This window comes from Equus caballus, chromosome 5, assembly GCF_041296265.1.
Source record: "Equus caballus isolate H_3958 breed thoroughbred chromosome 5, TB-T2T, whole genome shotgun sequence".
Lineage (NCBI taxonomy): Eukaryota > Metazoa > Chordata > Mammalia > Perissodactyla > Equidae > Equus > Equus caballus.
In genome coordinates, this window is record NC_091688.1 from 16,221,960 (window position 1) to 16,239,343 (window position 17,384).

Genomic DNA, 17,384 nt, shown 5'->3' on the forward strand with positions numbered 1-17,384 from the left:
GAGGGGCACTCTGGGATTTGAAAGGAAAGTCTCTCTGTCATAAAATCCCTCATGCTTTAAAATGAAAGGAATTGAGTCATGGCTTTAAATGCTTTTTAAAGTGATGAAAATGAAATCCAAGAGTTGCTTTCTTCCAGGGCGTATGATTGATACTGTGCAATGAAAGATCATCATACGACCAATGGCATTTAAAGGGATCTTCTTTTAAAATTTGTGGGGACCATCTTGGGACCACTTTCCTTGCCGGGAATTGTTTTTGAAGAGCCAGAACAAATAGATATGCAGTGCCTGGTACCTACTGCATTTAGATAAGCTCTAGCGAGGATTCTGGAGCCCTTGTGTCTCAGAAGGTCCTGCTGAGCACAGGAATCACGTTCCTGTAGGCATTCTCCGTGTTTGTAACCCTAGCTCAGCTATTTAAGGTATTCGTCTGTGTCACAGGGGCCTCTTGCCACAGTCCTCAGTTTTGACCATAGTGATCTGGTTGTCCTTGTTCCTTCTCACTGGCCTCCTCTTCCCTGGTGTAGTGCTTCGAAGGGCAACAATCAAAAGGAGCAGAACGGAGGCTATGACTCGAGACTCCAGCGACGAGCACTGTGTCGATATCTCCTCTGTGGGTGAGTGCAACCAGTCAGTTCTTTCACTTCTCTGAATCTCCCCTAAAAAGGAAGGCTCTGTCTTTGGAGAAGCACCACAAGGAGAAAGAGGGTCTAAAGAGTCCAGAACTTAGGGACATAATTAGGAAAAGTCATGGGAGTGTTATCTAGATGACAATGACAGAAAAAAAAAATGGATCGGGGATACCATTTATATGAAACATGGGGTTTAAGGCTAGGAAGCCGACCGAAATCCTTCAAGTGTGGCAGGTGTATCCATTTGCATATATATCCTCTCTCCTGGGTGTGATAATGAGAATCCACTTTGGTATATTATTCAAAGGATCCTGAAGACCTATAGTTTTAGGGACCCCTCTTTGAGAACCTGCAGTCATTTACTCAACCACAGTAGCACCCACCCACTTCCATCCCCTACTTTCATGTGATATTTAAACAAATTCCTACTGACAACCCCTTAACATGAATCCCAGATTCTCTTAGAGGTTCTGGCTGACGTCTGGCAGAGTTTTCCTCCCCAGAAAAGAGGAACGGTCTCACTTCATCCTCAAAAGCAGAAGAAGCTTGTAGAGCTCATTGCTGCTTTCTGCTGCCAGTAGTAGAAATACCACAAATACGGCAGAATGATTCCAGTGCCTGAAGCATATTTAAGAGGAAAGGCCTGGGAGAAGCCCAGTCTATTACAAACATAAACACAATCCTATCAAGATTCAAGACACCAGGTGGATGTCTGTTGTCCTGCCCAGAGATTCCGTCAAATTCCTAGGACTGAATGTGCTCAGAGGAAAGCAGAGATCTCTGATGTGGAAGCTACTGAGCCCCTAATGTGGGGTATCCCCGGGCCTGCACAGTGCTGGTCACCCAGCCTTGAGACTGAAGCTGACTACCTTGACCTCTGAATGCCTTTTGCTGTGGAGGGTGATCTTTTTACAGCCTCATTCTTCCTCCTTACTTCTCCCTGCTTAGGCACACCTCTTGCCCGAGCCAGCATCAAGAGTGCCAAAGTGGACGGGGCCTCCTATTTCCGGCACAAGGAAAGGCTTCTGCGCATTTCTATCCGCCACATGGTTAAATCCCAGGTGTTTTACTGGATTGTGCTGAGCCTTGTGGCTCTCAACACCGCCTGTGTGGCCATCGTCCATCATAACCAGCCCCAGTGGCTCACCCACCTCCTCTGTAAGTGAACGATGATGACTGCCTCTCAAGGGGACAGCGTGATTGGGGGTGAATGTAAGAGAGCAAGGCGTTGTGCTGGGCCTGAGCTCCTGCCCAGGGTTCTGCCTCTTCACACCGTAGGGGAGGCCAGAGTTGTCCTCCAGGGGACGGGATGATCACATGACCATTCCCAACTGCCATTCATTATTGAATCAGAGAAACAAATCTCTGCTCGTGAGTCAACAAGATAGTGTTACATCTTGAGTACCGTGAAGGCCTTCACTTAGTGTCTTAAGGAGGCTCAATGGTGTAGGGAATTTTGGTCACCAAAGTCCTGGGGAGAGAGTTCTTAGGCCAGTGGATACCTGAAATGACCAAAAAGGGGACTTGTAGGTCAGCTGTGGGTAAGGCTGCCCCTGGGTGTGAGTGAGGCTCCAGGAGGGTGTGTGTAGGGCAAATCTGGCTCTTTCATCAAAACCATGGTAAAGCCCTTTCTTTCTCTCCTGCGAGCCATCTGCCATTTTAAGGGCAGTGACAAACCCTCCTGTTGAAAGAGAGCAGAGCTGATCTGTGGAGTGTGTCCGGGACTCCTTCTGGGTCAGATGGAATTCAGACGTCATTAGTTTTTCCATGGCACTGACCTGACGTGGTCATGGACCATCCTTGCATGTGTGGGTCCTGCTGGTGTGGAGGGTTCCTCTGTAGGTGAGCGTGTTGGCCTGGGGAGTGCAGGCGCCCCTGCCACCTGTGGAACAAATGCTTCTGCTTTTGATGCTTTCAGACTATGCAGAATTTTTGTTTCTGGGGCTCTTCCTCTTGGAGATGTCTCTGAAGATGTACGGCATGGGGCCCCGCCTTTATTTTCACTCTTCATTCAACTGCTTTGATTTTGGGGTAAGTGCTTGGGAGCCCACCTGTCCTCCTGCTTTGTGTTTATATGCCATGGTTTGAGATACGCAGCTTGCTCCGTTGCCCAGTATGAAGCACTGAAATCAGAATTTATATAGGGGACTAGATTAGATTAGCTAAAGGGAGGTTAGGAATGAGTGAATCCTTGTCATATGAGGGTTTGTTTGGGTTTTTTAAAAGTTCTTTTATTTTTAATGTTTTTATTGAAGTATAACACACATACCATAGAGTGCACACTTAAGTGTATGGCTCAGTGAATTTGACAAAGCCATCCATAGCCAGAGTTTTGAACCACTTATTATCTTGGGGGATGCCTGCGAGAAAAGGACAAAAGACTTCATTCCAGAAGGTGGTTCAATAAAAAAGAGAAGCTTAGATATTTGGGGGTTTTTTGGTTCAGTTTAAAATTGGAACATTGCCTCCATATACTCTCATGCAAGTGTGCACATGCGTATGCGTACACACTATTGCTATTCTGCTAGCACGTCGCCTCGCAGACTTTCATCCAGCGTCCACGTCGTAAGTAATATTGATGTATGAAAGTGTGCCTTTATAGCACTCTTCAAGGTCTTTCACGTACATTTGTGTCCTCTGCTGCTTTCAGGAGTCCTGTCCACTGTCGTCCGTATCAGGAGTTAGCCTGCCCATTTACACAGGGGTAAACAGAGGACATCCTGTACAAGTGCACATGGCCAGTTAGCAGCAGAACTAGGTCGCAAAACTTTGGGTTCCTGAACCACTTCTCTTTCTGCCAAACCGCTTCTTTATCTGCCAAATCTTCAGTTAGGTGCTAATGATTTTGAGCAGTTGCCAATCTGCATTTTAACTGGGAACATATGCTTCTGGGTACGGACAATTTGCAGGCATAACAGCCAGGGAAAGACCATTTTAACCTTAATTTCCTTATATACCTCTTTTCAGCATGGCTGTGAGGATTAATTTTTGTTATTTCTCCTAGTACTGTGCGTAGAATGTAAGACATTCAGGAAGTATATAATTAAAACAAAAAACAAATCGAATTGTTAATTTGATATTGTTACTTCCTATAGCAATCACATTCTGTGCCACCGCGTAGTACTGTCACATTCGGGTACGCGGGACCTGAGTGACTGAAAGATATTTAATAAACAGGTAGCTGAGACCTTCTTGTTAGCGCTAAATTCTAGGACAAGGAGAGGATGTGGACCTTCTCTGATATTTTTATATTGGAATGCAGCCTTTGTTAATTCAAATTTGTTTCCTTGCTTTGAGTACCACTCCTTTGCATTTTAGTTCAAGGTGTTACAATGTAAGAACAGTTATGCTATCAAATTTGTGCCGAAGTGGCAATCGGTGGTTGTACTTTTCACCAAGGACAGAACAGGGCCCAGCACACCAATCTACAGTATGAAGGAGTAAAGTTAGCAGGAGAGTGGAGAGCAGTGGGGAGAAAGATGGTAGAGTCTCATTCCTCTTTGGCAGCCTTCACCACCTCCTGGAGATGGGCTCAGTGGGGAAGGAGAGTTAATTTCCTCATAGCCCAATGAGAACTGTTGATTGCTGAATACTGGAATGCTCCTCTCTCCTCCTCCTTCTCCTTCTCTCACTGTGGCTGGCTTTGGCTCTTTAGGTCACAGTGGGCAGTATCTTCGAAGTGGTCTGGGCAATCTTCAGACCTGGTACATCTTTTGGAATCAGTGTCTTACGAGCTCTCCGGCTTCTCAGAATATTTAAAATAACCAAGTAAGTGATCAGGAATGGAGACTCTTTCCAACCACCTTTGAGAGTGGAAGCTTCTCGCTGTCTTAGTCTATTTCCATCCATCCCCTATTCTTCCTTACCGCATGTTCCTTTTCCTTTCTCTGGCCCCCACTCCATTCTTCAGCTCTTCCTCCTTGTCCAAAGTTCAAACCAGAAAAATATCTTTGATACCAGATCCTGTGCCACATTCCCAAGGGGAGCCACATTGTTGCCACCATCTCCTTCCTATAAGTATACAATGCAGCTTATTTCACAGACCACCAACCAGATGCCCAGCTGGACTTGGGGATAACTTGGTATTCAGTGCTCACTGCTGTAATGTCATCTGGGTTTTGTAGGTACTGGGCATCCCTGCGGAATTTGGTGGTCTCCTTGATGAGTTCCATGAAGTCGATCATCAGTTTGCTCTTCCTCCTCTTCCTCTTCATCGTTGTCTTTGCTCTTCTAGGAATGCAGCTGTTTGGAGGCAGGTAAGCACCAATGAGCTTTCCATCCAAAGGAGCCTTGAAACCCAGCCTTCAGCCTGTGAGCGCCAGGGTTACTAATTTGATCACCATGTTAACATCTTGTTTGCTCTTGTCCATGGCCCAAATCGACCACTGAGTGTGTGTGTGGAACAAATGTCCCTGCTTTTAATCTTTTCCCACCGTTCTTATTCCAGGGACCCGTCCCTTTGGAGTTGTCCCTGAAATGTCCAGCATGGGGCCTTGTAACTCAGGATCAGCCCAAACCCCATCTCATTACCCACACTCTCCAAAGTGCATAGTCCATCAGTCGTAGTCACTAATACCATCTTCATGAGTATATGGAATGAGGGAAAAGTAGGGAAGAAGGGGATATGGAAAAGGGGAAAAGAAGTGATGAAAACTGTATAATCTTGGAAAGGGAAGACTCGTTGTGTGAGATTTTCATTCTATTCTTCTCTCTGAATATTCTTTTCAGGTTTAATTTTAATGATGGGACTCCTTCAGCAAACTTTGACACCTTCCCAGCAGCCATCATGACTGTATTCCAGGTATAAGGCCAACTAGCAGTTAAAAATGTGATGTGGGATCCCTTTGTCCACAGACTACAAGATGATGATGTGTTAGGAGGATCCTACTTTTCCTCTCCAGGCTCCTCCCAGGCAACTGGATGCTCTTATTTGTTGAGTAATCATCACCACAATAATCTCTAGGATTTCTATAGCTGTTCTTACAAATTATGGAAGAGCTCTGCTGTCACTACCTCATTGGCTTTCTCCCTACACTTGTGAATTTGCAAGAGAGAAGTCTAAGACATTGAGTAACATATCGCATTGATGATTTTCTGAAATCTAGAATCATCTTCTAACCTATGCGTCCATTTATTGAAGTATCTTTTCCTCTCATCTCCCCCCGCCGTACACACACACAAAAAAACCTTTTTAAATCATAGGGGAAAACTCAAAATCAATAAGGTCTCAGAGCTAAAGAAAAACACTTTTTAGCCAGAATCTGAAGCTGAACCAGAACCCAACATCCTGACCTCCTGAACTCCTGGAACCCATGAGGCACTTTGCAGTAATGCTACTGTCTCAGGAACTGTATCTTGGCAGCCCTGGGGACAGTTGGTTAGTGATCAGAACACTGATCTGTGATTCTCACAGTCCTGGCAGAGCTGGAGGTTGGAGAGACTCCATAGTTTGAAGACTAGACTCTTTCCTTTTGGTGCTTTCCTTCCATTTTCAATGCCTAAAATTCTCTTCCATGTCAGAGGAAAATTGAAGATTATTCATGGGAGTGACATTTTTTTTCCTCCTTGTCAGGATGGCCAGGCAAGGGGATAGAAGTCCCAGGCCCAGAAAGTTTTCCTTTATGTTGGCCCCGTTTTCTCAGCCAACCCAGGTGTCTGAACTTGTCTGTTGTTTGTTTTACGTAGATCCTGACTGGTGAGGACTGGAATGAGGTGATGTACAATGGGATCCGCTCCCAGGGTGGAGTCAGCTCAGGCATGTGGTCGGCTATCTACTTCATTGTGCTCACCTTGTTTGGAAACTGTATCCTTTTAAAGAAGCTCCTCTTTGTGCTGCCTGCCTGCCCAGATGAACATTTGAGGTGGTGGTGATAGAACTAGGTTAGGGAAGGGAAGGAGGCTGGACATGGCTCAGTATATTAGGGGAAACAAGGATCCTGATCTTAAGGAACTTATCCACTAGTTAAGTAAAGACGACAAATATTAACAAGATAGAGTACTATCTAAATCTGCAGCATACACAAATAGTAATACATGAGGTTGTTATAGTGGATGGCTGGAGATGCTATGAGCTGGGGAAAATACGAGAGGACAGAAACATGGTAGGCTGAAATAATGGCCAGGTTATACTACTAGTGAGTGAATTACATGTTAATATAGAACAGCCTGCCACATAGTAAGATCTCAAGAAATTAGTGTTACAATTAATGCTAATACTACTGAGCATAGCTTACGTTTATTGTGTTTGTGCTATTCATGACACCCTGTGTTAAGTGTTTTACAGGCGCTATTTCATCTAATTTTTACCTTATAAGACTTAGAAGAAATAACTTGATCAAAGTCAAACAACTACTAAGTTATAAAGGGAAAGCAGAAAGCAAGTCCATTTAACTGCAAAGCCCATGCCTGGTCACAGGATCTAGACGAGGAAGATTTAGATTTTAATCCTAGGAACTCTGTGTACCAGCTTTGTGGCCTTGGGAAAGTCACTTAATCTCTCTGACCTTCTAGTTTTCACATCTGAGAGGAAGGTAACAATACCTATCTCGTTTGTTGTGAATAGTCAATGAGATAATTTATTTGAATGCACCTTATCAATGCAAACTTCTACAAGATGTTAGATGTTTTGGGAGAGTGGGACTTGCCTTGAACTGGGATTGGTAGAATAAAAAGGGAAAGGGAGAGCCGTGTGCTGCAACTGTAGTTTTGCGTTTCCATGGTCTCACAGAGGAGAGATGCTTCTTTTAAGTTTTCTGCCCTGAAGACTTCTAGGGGCCAGAGCAGATTATAAACTAAGCATGAGAAATCCATAAAAAGAAAGCTATGCAGTGAGTCACAGAAGTGGAAGGCCAGTTTGTCACATGTTATCTTGTTACTCTGAGGGTAGTCAGACTTAGACTTTTATGCTAGAACCAGTTTTATGTTCCACAACACATGGGCCTCAAAGACAGTTGGGAAATTGGGACTTCAGATGTCACAGTGTGGAATAGAAATGGGTTCCATAAAGATCTTGTGTGCTCGGTGACATTTTGTTAAATGAAATATAGAAGCCTTCCAGACTAGAAGGATGAGAGAAGTAAGTCAGCATCCCATTATTGAGAACTGGTCAGTGATGGGGCTGTGGAATCTCATTTCTTTTCATCTTCAAGAACAAAATAGCATGATTGGTGTAGGTGGGCTGCATTTCCAGCTTCCCAGAAAGGAGAGAGGGGCTCCTACATTGAGCAACTTCCCCATCTTGTTGTTCACTGACTCTCTATTCGATTGCTCTGAGTGGAGGCCATTGCTGTCTAAAGGCCTCCTCACTCTTTCTTTGCCCCTGGGTCATTTGATTCCGGTATTTCTTTGTCCTGCGCAAAGAGATGATATGTGGAAGGAGGGAAGACATATTCTCCTTCAAACAGAGTTGTATAACATCTCTTTGTCTCTTCCCACAGCCCCTGCTTAAGTGACTCTTTAGGGTAGCTTCTGTTCCTACTAGTATCCCAGGCAGAAAGACATGGAGATGCCCTCTCAGCCTTGCTGAAGCCTTTTGCTTTTCTTGCTTGTCCATCCTTAACTCATCGTCCCAGACACGCTGCTGAACGTGTTCTTGGCCATTGCTGTTGACAATCTGGCCAATGCCCAGGAGCTGACCAAGGTAAGCATTGTTCTCTGAGGATCTAATGGTTCTTTAATGCCATTGGGTGCCCTCTGGCCTTTGGAGCTGTCTCAAAAATCTGTGATGTCTGGCTTCAGCCTGCCAGGAAGGCCCATTCTGGGAGCTTCTGGACAGTTGGAGAGCCACACATCCGCAGAGGAAGCCTGGTTCACTTTCATTGAGTTTGGTCAGCCTCGGACCAGCTGGGGTCTCTCATGGGATACAGAAGATAACAGTTTAATCACTGTGAACCCTCAAAGGTGCCCTTTTCAGGATTATGACATGAAGAATAAAAAAGACACTAAAGCCCTGGATTTAAGTTCCACCTCTGCTCCTGTGACCTATCACTGCGTGACCTCAATTGTGTGACTTCATCCTTCTGGGTTTGGGTGTCAGAGGGACCAGGGGCATCACAGTTCCTGGACTATGCCAGTGGCCATGGTCATTTTGGGGAAGTTTCAGTGAAGCCAGACACTACATTTCTCAAATAACTGTTCCTTTCTTTTTCTCAGAGTCATTTCTCCAGGGGCAGAGACAATGCTAATTGAAGTGGGATGATTTAGGGAGATGAATGAAAACTTCTTCTCACCCAGTGCTACTTTGGTTTGCGGCAGAAGCATCCTAGTGATGTTTCTCAGCTTTTTCCATGTGCCCTGTGGACACATGTCCTGCTCTTCCCTACATCCCTGAGGGTTATCTTATATCGTGGTGTGGTAGGGCAAATACAAGCTTTATTATCTGAAAAGCTGAGTTTGAATCCCACATCTGTCACTTACTGGCTCTTGTAGCTTGGGCCAGATCCATGATCTCCATTAGCATTGGTTTCTTCCTTTGTAAAATGGAGATGATATATCTGTTTTGCATACCTCATAGGATTACTATGAGGATCAAGTAAAATAATGTATGTGAAACCAGAACATGCTGTGAAGATGTCTGTATTCTTAGTAGTTCCAGTCATTTTGCCTGAACTGGCTTTCCTTGACGTCATCACATAGAGGGGGCACTTACAAGTAAGAATGCAGGTGAGGAGATGAGGCTCCTCCCTGAGCATGTGAGATGGGGCCACTTAGCTATGCAAGGAATGGGGCATGATGGGAGGCAAGTCTCAGTGCTTTACTTAGGGGGCTCTGCCTGGAAGGGCCCTGCTCTATCACTTCCAGACACTGCAGAACATCTGAGAAGTGTTGGCTCCTGCCTCTGGCCTCCACAGCTATGGCCAGCTCCACTGAGGGCTAGGGGTTGCAGTAGACTTCCACAGCCTATGGGGCAAGGCCCAGACCAGAGCTGCTGGCCATGACAGGGCTGTGGAGGCCTGGCCCCTGACCACCTGAGCTATCGGAGCCAATCTAACCTCATACTGCCTTGTTTTAACCTCTTCCATTGCTTTCCTTACTCACACCTGGTCTCCAGAACTCCTTCCGGGGCAAGGCAAAGGAGCTACTCTCCTTCACAGGGATCCCAGGCAAAGCCATCTCTGCTTTGTGTCTAGGATGAGCAGGAAGAAGAGGAGGCCTTCAACCAGAAACATGCACTGCAGAAGGCCAAGGAGGTCAGCCCGATGTCCGCACCCAACATGCCGTCTATCGAGTGAGTCAGCTGTCCCCACTTTGCTGACCCTTGGGCTCTGGTGCTAACAGCCAATTCATCAACTCAAAAATGGTTTATTATCTGAGGGCGCCTACTCCATGCCAGGAAATGTCCTGCAAATACAGCAGTGAGCAAGACCAAGTCTCTGTCCTCACGGAGCTTTTATTTCAGTGAGCAAGATAGATAATAAACACACCTAAATAATTTCAGATTGTGATAATTGCTGTAAAATAAGTAAAACAGGGTAATAAGGCAGAGGGACAAGAGTTGGGTGGAGTACCTTTGGGCAATCTGAGAGGGAGTCTCTGAAGAGGTGATGTTTAAGCAGAGACCTAAATGTGTAAAAGGTGGTCACGTGACGTTATGAAGGAAGAGCATTCCCCAGCAAGGTCCAGTGTGGCTGGTGTGTAGGGAGCAAGGGGAAATAGAAGGAGACAAGGCCAGGGAGGTAGGCAGTTGCCAGCTTGGGGAGATCCTGAAGGCCCAGGTGAAGGATTTCAGCTTTTATTCTAATTGCAACCATGGGAGGGACTAAAGTGAAAGGAGGGATATGATATGATTTACACTCCACTCTGTGGAGAAGGGATTGTAGGAGCCAAGAGTGGAGGCAGGGAGACAGAGAGTTGGCTCTTAGTGTAAAGTAGGCAAGAGATGGTGGTTTGGAGCATGGTAGCAATGGAGGAGATGAGAACTAATCCCATTCAGTCTGTATTTGTAGGGAGAACCCACTGGATGAGCTAATGGATGAAATGTGATGGGGGTGGGGATGAAAAAAAAGAGAAGAAACAAATATCTCTCCCAGGTTTTAAGGTTTGAGGCCTGAGAAACTGGGTAGATCACAGTGGTGTTTACTGATAGCCTGGAGAATGTTGGAAATCCAAGGTTTATTTTGGCCAAATTAAATTTGAGATACTTATGAGACATCCAAGCAAAGATGTTGAATAGGCTGTTGGTTACTTGAGTCTGAAGCTTAGAAGAGAAGTCAGGGTTAGAAATAAAGGTTTGTGAGGAGCCATTTGCAATTGGATGATGGTTAAACTATCAGCATGGACGAGCTGACCCAGGGAGAGTTGGGTGGAGAAGAGAGGAGCTAAGGACAGAGGCCTAGAGCACTCCTGTGCCTCGAGGGCTGGCAGAGGAGAAACCCACAAAGGAGACTGATGGGGAGCAGCCAGGAGGTGAGAGGAAGAACTAGGAAGCGTGGTGTCCTGGAGACTTAGAGAAGAAGACTTCCAGGAGGCAGGAGTGATGATGGAGCTAAATACTGTTGAAAGATCATGTAAGATGAAGACAAAAGAAGGACCAGTGGGAAAGCTGTTGGTGACCTTTACGAGAGCAGTTTTGGTGGCCCAGTGGGTACCGAATCCAGTTGTAATGAATCAGGGAGACAACGGGAGGTGATAAAGTAAAGCAGCGAGTATAGACTCTTTTTAAGGAACCAGCCTGGACCTGTAGCTGCTGGTAGAACTAACAGAGCTTGGGCCCTGCTTGGGGCTGACCTCTGTGTGGTCCTAGAGGAAGGTGTGGGAGGAGAGGCTGAGAAGTGACTACAGAACCATGGAATTCCTGTTGTTGCTTCTGAGCCTGTGTGAGGACTGTGTGAGTGGTCCTGGGATATTGATGGGGAGGGTCTGAGACCCTCAGGAGGTAGAACTCTATCCTGGCACCAGACCCTGTCATCTGTTACTTGAAGCTGTTAAGGGAGGACCCCCTGTTTTCCCAGAGCTTGCGTGAAGGGTTCCTGAACATCCTCTGCCTACCTTGTGGAGGCATTCCAGAGTTATATGTGGGGGCCTCCCTCCCCTGCATGGCCATCATCTTGCTGTCACCTTTCAAAATTCTGAAGGCCTGGCCTCTGGGCCCCTCCTTTATGAGTAAGAAAAAAAACTCCCCCAAAATTTGTTTAAAATTGTTGGAGAAGGCAAAATAACTCCTTCCTCTCTAGAATATTCTCTGGACCTTGAGTAGTTACTATCCCACTTTCTCTGCACTCATGAATTTGGGTTAAAAATACACACACACAGGTACCCAAACATGCTGATGAGTAGAGCTGGCTGTCACTTAGGAGTGGGTGATTCTATTTACTGGGACAAGGAAGCCTGGGGGAGGAGTGGGTTTGGAGAAAGGCGAGTTGGAAAGGTGCTTGGCCCAGAGTAGAAACTCGCTATTTATGGAATGAAAGAATGAATGAAATGCTGGTAGGCATAGAGCTGTAGGAACTGAGCTGTGTGTATCCGGGTGCAGGAGGTGGGAGAACTTACTGTAACCATCCAAGATGAGCAGAGATCCAGGCTTTGGTTGCGGTGTATGTGCTGTGAGGTGGGCGCTGCTGGCGGGAACTGTGTTGGGGTGTGTATGCACTGCTTGGGAGTGCAGGCAAGACGGCGGGTTTCTGGACTACAGTCTAACTAAGTGAGAATGTAGCTGTCCTTGGAGGAACATGGGAAGAGCTTTGTTACAAACCCAAAGGCCTGAGCACTAGTCATAGTTCTGTCACTCGTATGCTCTGTGACCTGGGAGAGAGAACTGCTTAGGACCTCAGAATCTCTGTTTCCCCATCTTTGAAATGGGAAGAATACCAGCTGCCCTTCCTGGTCCACAGGCTTATTGTGGGGTGTGTATGAGGACACGGGTGCATGGATTGGAGATATGTGTGATTTTAGGTATGAACGTATGTTAATGATTCTGATGGGATGTGAATCTGGATCTCTGTATGTATGAGTGGAAAAGCGAAGAGGAAATTGAAGTGTGTATCTGATTTGTGTGGGAATTAGAGGTTGGGTCTGTCTTTTGCCTGGCCTCTGTGTGAGAGTGTGTGTGTGTGTGTGTGTGTGTGTGTGTGTGTGTGTGTATGTGTGCATGCACACACATGTGCATACAAAAAAGAGAGAGAGTTCTTCCATATACTTACATTCTTACACAGGTGCTTCTGGAGGGCTGATGTTGAATATTTGAGAATTTGCAAACAGATGGTAGAATGTGCTTTTCCTAGCGTGTGTGCATGCTGCCTGACTAGAGTGTGTGCTTCTATTTCTACATGCAGGCACATGCTTCTTGGCACCACCGCCCCACGTGTGCCTCGTGGCATTGCAGCTGCTGAGGGGTGCATGCAGTTGGGGAGCTCACAGACATCTCCACAGTGATGTCTGCGTCTTTTCTGTGGGTGCTCATGTGCATTGTGCCTCTTCCAGACACCGAGTAAGACTCAGACCAGCTGCCTGTGCTCCCTCAGCCCACCGTGTATCAGGCTCCTCTCCTCTCCTGTCTTTACCGAGGAAGGAGCAGCATTTGCCGACCTCCCAGGTCCAGGTTGGGCCCATTGGGCCAGACTGGATCTGTCAGTCCAGGAAGTGGGGCAGGCTCACTCTGCACGTATCCCAGGAGTGTTGTCCTCCACCTGATTACTGACCCTGTGCTGACAGCTTTATTGTTCCATGAGTCCTATTTGCCTTTGCAAATGATGCCCACACCTCTCCCATTGACCTTGTGTTTGAAAGGACACAGCATGTGTGTGTCTGTAGAAGAGATTTTTCCCTGTGCAAGGCTGGGAAGGTGAATACTGTGCTTTACCCAGCTGGACAAACCGAACCTTCAGGGCTCTGGCCAGGGGCTACTGTTTTGCACAGATACGGGGGGTAACACTCACATACTGAAGTGTGTGGATGGCAGCCCTGCCTTTGGCCATGGACTACATTGTGACCTCTGTGGTGTGCATGGCAGAGCATTTGTTCCCTGCATGTTTTGTGAGATTGGAGTGATGAGTTGGGGAGTCACACCCATGTGAATATCCTAGAAATGAATGAGGGAAATACAGTTCTTCATCAGGATTTCCAAAATAGGCCTCTGGAGGATAGTTAGGTGAAATTGTGTGTGCCAGTGGGGCATGGCGATGGAGCATCTGAAGCTGTTGACTCTGTGAAATGGTATGTCCTCTGTGTCTCTGCATGCCTGCTTCAAAAACTGGATCGGTGTGTTTGCACAGAGCAAGGAATCCAAAGCCACTCCCTTGGAGAGTTGAAGGTTGGGAGTCTGCAGAGGGCAGCAGGCACGTGGAGAATGTACGGGCATGTGGGGGACTCTGTGCCTCTCCTTGGAAATCGGCTGGTGGCTGTGGGGCTTGCGGTTCCGAGAGGCTGGGGTGGACTGAACCTGTTCGTTTTTCTTTCCCAGAAGAGACAGAAGGAGAAGACACCACATGTCGATGTGGGAGCCACGCAGCAGCCACCTGTATGTGTGTACCAGTTTGCGTGTTTGTGAGTGGTTATGTGTGGGTGCGGGGACACTGTGTCTCTGTCCTTGCCATGGACAAAGTGGCACTGGGTGTGCATGTCAGTGTGTGCCGTGGTGTGTGCGTGTGTGCTCCATGCACATGGTCTGTGGATATGCCCTCTGCACCTTTCAACGTGTGCTTATATCAGTGTGTGTCTCAGGTATGTAACTCTGTGTGTTGTTCGCTCTTCTGTGTGGCCTGTGAGTGGGCATGTGTTGGTGTGGGTAATTAGTGTTGGTGGGTGTGCCTTTCACGTAGGCGGTTGTATACAGCTACATGTGGGCCTCAGTGATGGTGCGTGTGGGCACATGTGAGCATCCCCTTAGCAGTTTGTAGGCGTGTGCCCACGGGTACACGTGAGTGAAGGAGCAGGTAACTACCCTTCTGCCTGTGGGAGCCCGCTGCTGTGTGCTCCTGTGTGTGTCACGTTTGTGTGTTCCTGCTGCCACGGGAAAGCTCCTCTAGGCCCCTGGGCTGAAATGTTCAGCAGTGGTTTTGAGTACGAGCTGCTGGTGGTTTCTGCCCGTACAGCCCCCGGTGGTTTTATTGGCTGTTGTGGAAGAGACCCACAGCACTCTTTTTGAGGGCTATGCCGGGACTTTTTGTTGCGTGGTCTGCTGGTCACTGTCCTCACCCTTTGTGGTATCTGACCCTTGTACTTCTTGCAGTCCCAGGCTAGAATCTGAAAGGGAAAGGAGAAGGGGGAGCAAGAGGAAGAAAGGTCTCTGACCTTGAATTAAGGGCCAGTGGTGGGCACGGAGTGGGTACAGTTTGATGCCCTGAAAGCAAAGGAGGGAAGGGGAGGGAAGACCTGGTAAGCCTGTGCACCACTGCACTACTGGCCTTGGGGACTGGGAACTCCACCCTGGGTGATCCCACCCCTCACCCCAAGCCCTCAGCTACTGCAGAGCAGGGCTTACAGAGGGAAGCCCCACAGACTGGGAGGCACTGGTCCAACCACCTACCATGCGTGGCCCACTCTGCTCCTTGCATCTTTCTGTGCTTCCTGTCTGCAGGTCCTGGGCTCTCCCATTTGCTCCCCCGACCATGTGTCCCACCCTTTTCCCACGGCCGCTGAGGGCTGGCCCACACCCCTGTGGCTGCCCTCCCTGGCCTCCAGTGCTTGGCTCCTGATCATGGCCCTCGCCCTTTCTCCTTTGCCAGGAGGGAGCGGAGGCGCCGACACCACATGTCGGTGTGGGAGCAGCGCACCAGCCAGCTGAGAAGGCACATGCAGATGTCCAGCCAGGAGGCTCTCAATAAAGAGGAGGCCCCGCCAATGAACCCCCTCAACCCTCTCAACCCACTGAGCCCCCTCAACCCACTCAACGCCCACCCCAGCCTCTACCGGAGATCAAGGCCCATTGAGGGCCTGGCCCTGGGCCTGGGCCTGGAGAAGTGCGAGGAGGAACGCATCAGCCGTGGCGGATCCCTCAAGGGGGACGGAGGGGATCTCTCAAGTGCCCTGGACAATCAGAGGAGCCCCTTGTCTCTGGGCAAACGGGAACCGCCGTGGCTGTCCAGGCCCTGTCATGGGAACTGTGACCCGACCCAGCAGGAGGCTGGGGGAGGGGAGACCGTGGTGACCTTCGAGGACCGGGCCAGGCACCGGCAGAGCCAGCGGCGCAGCCGGCACCGCCGCGTGCGGACAGAAGGCAAGGAGCCCACCTCAACCTCCCGGAGCAGGTCTGCCAGCCAGGAGCGGAGTCTGGATGAAGGGGTGTCTACCGAGGGGGAGAAGGACTGTGAGCCCAGGGGCAGCCATGGGGTCAAGGAACCCACAATCCAGGAAGAAGAGCGAGCCCGGGATTTAAGGAGGTAAATTAGTTACAGGAGTGCCCTGGAGACACATAGCACGACTGGTGGTAGGGATTCTTCAAAATAAGCTTTTCTGAGCTTCAGTTTCCCCTTTTGTGAAATAGGGATGATGCTAATGCAGCCTTTATAAGGTATGTGTAAATATGACAAGTGCTGGGGTCTGTCCCCCGGAAAACCAGGGCCTTTTCTTCCAGGGGTGCTCCTCTTGGGAATGGGTCATGGAGGGATGGATGGGAGTAAGCCAGGGGACCCTGCCCTCGGGTCTTAGCTCCTCTCTGCCTGGCTGGGAGGCGGTGGAAGCCATGCGATCTCCAGCAGGGCTCCTCGGCTCCCCTCACCTTTCCCACTTGCCTGGTGCATCAGAACAGCTTCTTAAGATCTGAGCACCAGCTGTCTCCTCTCTTTTCACAGGACTAACAGTCTGATGGTGTCCAGAGGCTCTGGGCTGGCAGGAGCCCTCGATGAGGCCAACACACCCCTAGTCCTGCCCCAACCCGAGCTGGAAGTGGGGAAGGATGCAGCGCTGACAGAGCAGGAGCCGGAGGGCAGCAGTGAGCAAGCCCTGCTGGGGGACGTGCATCTGGACATGGGCCGGGCCATCAGCCAGAGTGAGCCTGACCTCTCCTGCTCCACAGCCAACACAGATAAGGCCGCCACTGAGAGCACCAGCGTCACTGTTGCCATCCCTGACGTGGGCCCCTTGGTGGACTCTACAGTGGTGCACAGTGAGAACACAGTCCCTGTTCCCCTGTCTGCCTCTCCCCCTTTGCCCACATTGCCCATCCCACCCAGAGCTGGGGAGCGAGATGGCTCAGGAGTCATCCCAGTAAAGCTGTGTGGAAAACCCCACCAGCAGGATGAAATCTTTCTTCAACAAGAGGAAGATAGTGGCAGTTTTATCCTGGTTTTCAGGAAAAATAAGTTAGCATTTTCTCAGTGTTAAGTTTTGCCCATAAAATTTCCTTAGGCCCTTGGGCCCTGTGAGTACCCTAGAGTCTTCAGAGAGATCACAGGTGGTTTTGTACCCAGTTATGTATTCGGCTCTTTGATTGATCATGTGACTGTCTGGTGGCATTCTCAGGACATCCAAGCTGCTGCCTGGCCAAGTTAGGGAGACTCTGATGAAGCCAAAGATGTCAGCGGGGCTGGGCTGGCCCTGGCTCTGCTCAGGGCCGGCCTCCAAAAAACCTCTGCATCTCTCGAGGCCTCAGTTTGCCCTCTACAAAGTGAAAGCACAGAACCAGATGATGTCAGAGGTCTTTCCGTGCTAATGTTTTATGACTCTATTACTCTTATCTACTCTTTTCCTCCTAGGAGCTTTTAGTCACACTTTCTCTCACAGTTCCCTCAGGCAATGGATGTTCATCTACAGACCTTAAAGGGAAACACAGCAAAAAAGCACTTAACCTACACCGTATTCCTGCCTAACCCTGAATCC

General features: G+C 48.4%; 1 protein-coding gene across 2 annotated transcripts in view; it reads left to right on the forward strand.

Annotated features, from left to right (window-relative positions):
- Positions 1 to 17,384, forward strand: part of CACNA1E (calcium voltage-gated channel subunit alpha1 E) — a 475,091-nt gene that overhangs the window by 386,724 nt on the left and 70,983 nt on the right. The window contains exons 12-23 of one of the 2 annotated variants that reach the window (XM_023640670.2): positions 528 to 617; positions 1,581 to 1,790; positions 2,551 to 2,663; positions 4,288 to 4,400; positions 4,757 to 4,888; positions 5,361 to 5,433; positions 6,318 to 6,435; positions 8,204 to 8,271; positions 9,761 to 9,858; positions 14,029 to 14,085; positions 15,293 to 15,946; positions 16,358 to 16,671. In XM_023640670.2, coding sequence (XP_023496438.1) covers positions 528 to 617; positions 1,581 to 1,790; positions 2,551 to 2,663; positions 4,288 to 4,400; positions 4,757 to 4,888; positions 5,361 to 5,433; positions 6,318 to 6,435; positions 8,204 to 8,271; positions 9,761 to 9,858; positions 14,029 to 14,085; positions 15,293 to 15,946; positions 16,358 to 16,671 — 2,040 coding nt within the window. The remainder of the gene's footprint in view (positions 1 to 527; positions 618 to 1,580; positions 1,791 to 2,550; positions 2,664 to 4,287; positions 4,401 to 4,756; positions 4,889 to 5,360; positions 5,434 to 6,317; positions 6,436 to 8,203; positions 8,272 to 9,760; positions 9,859 to 14,028; positions 14,086 to 15,292; positions 15,947 to 16,357; positions 16,672 to 17,384) is intronic. The other variant, XM_070267841.1, reaches the window with a different exon arrangement.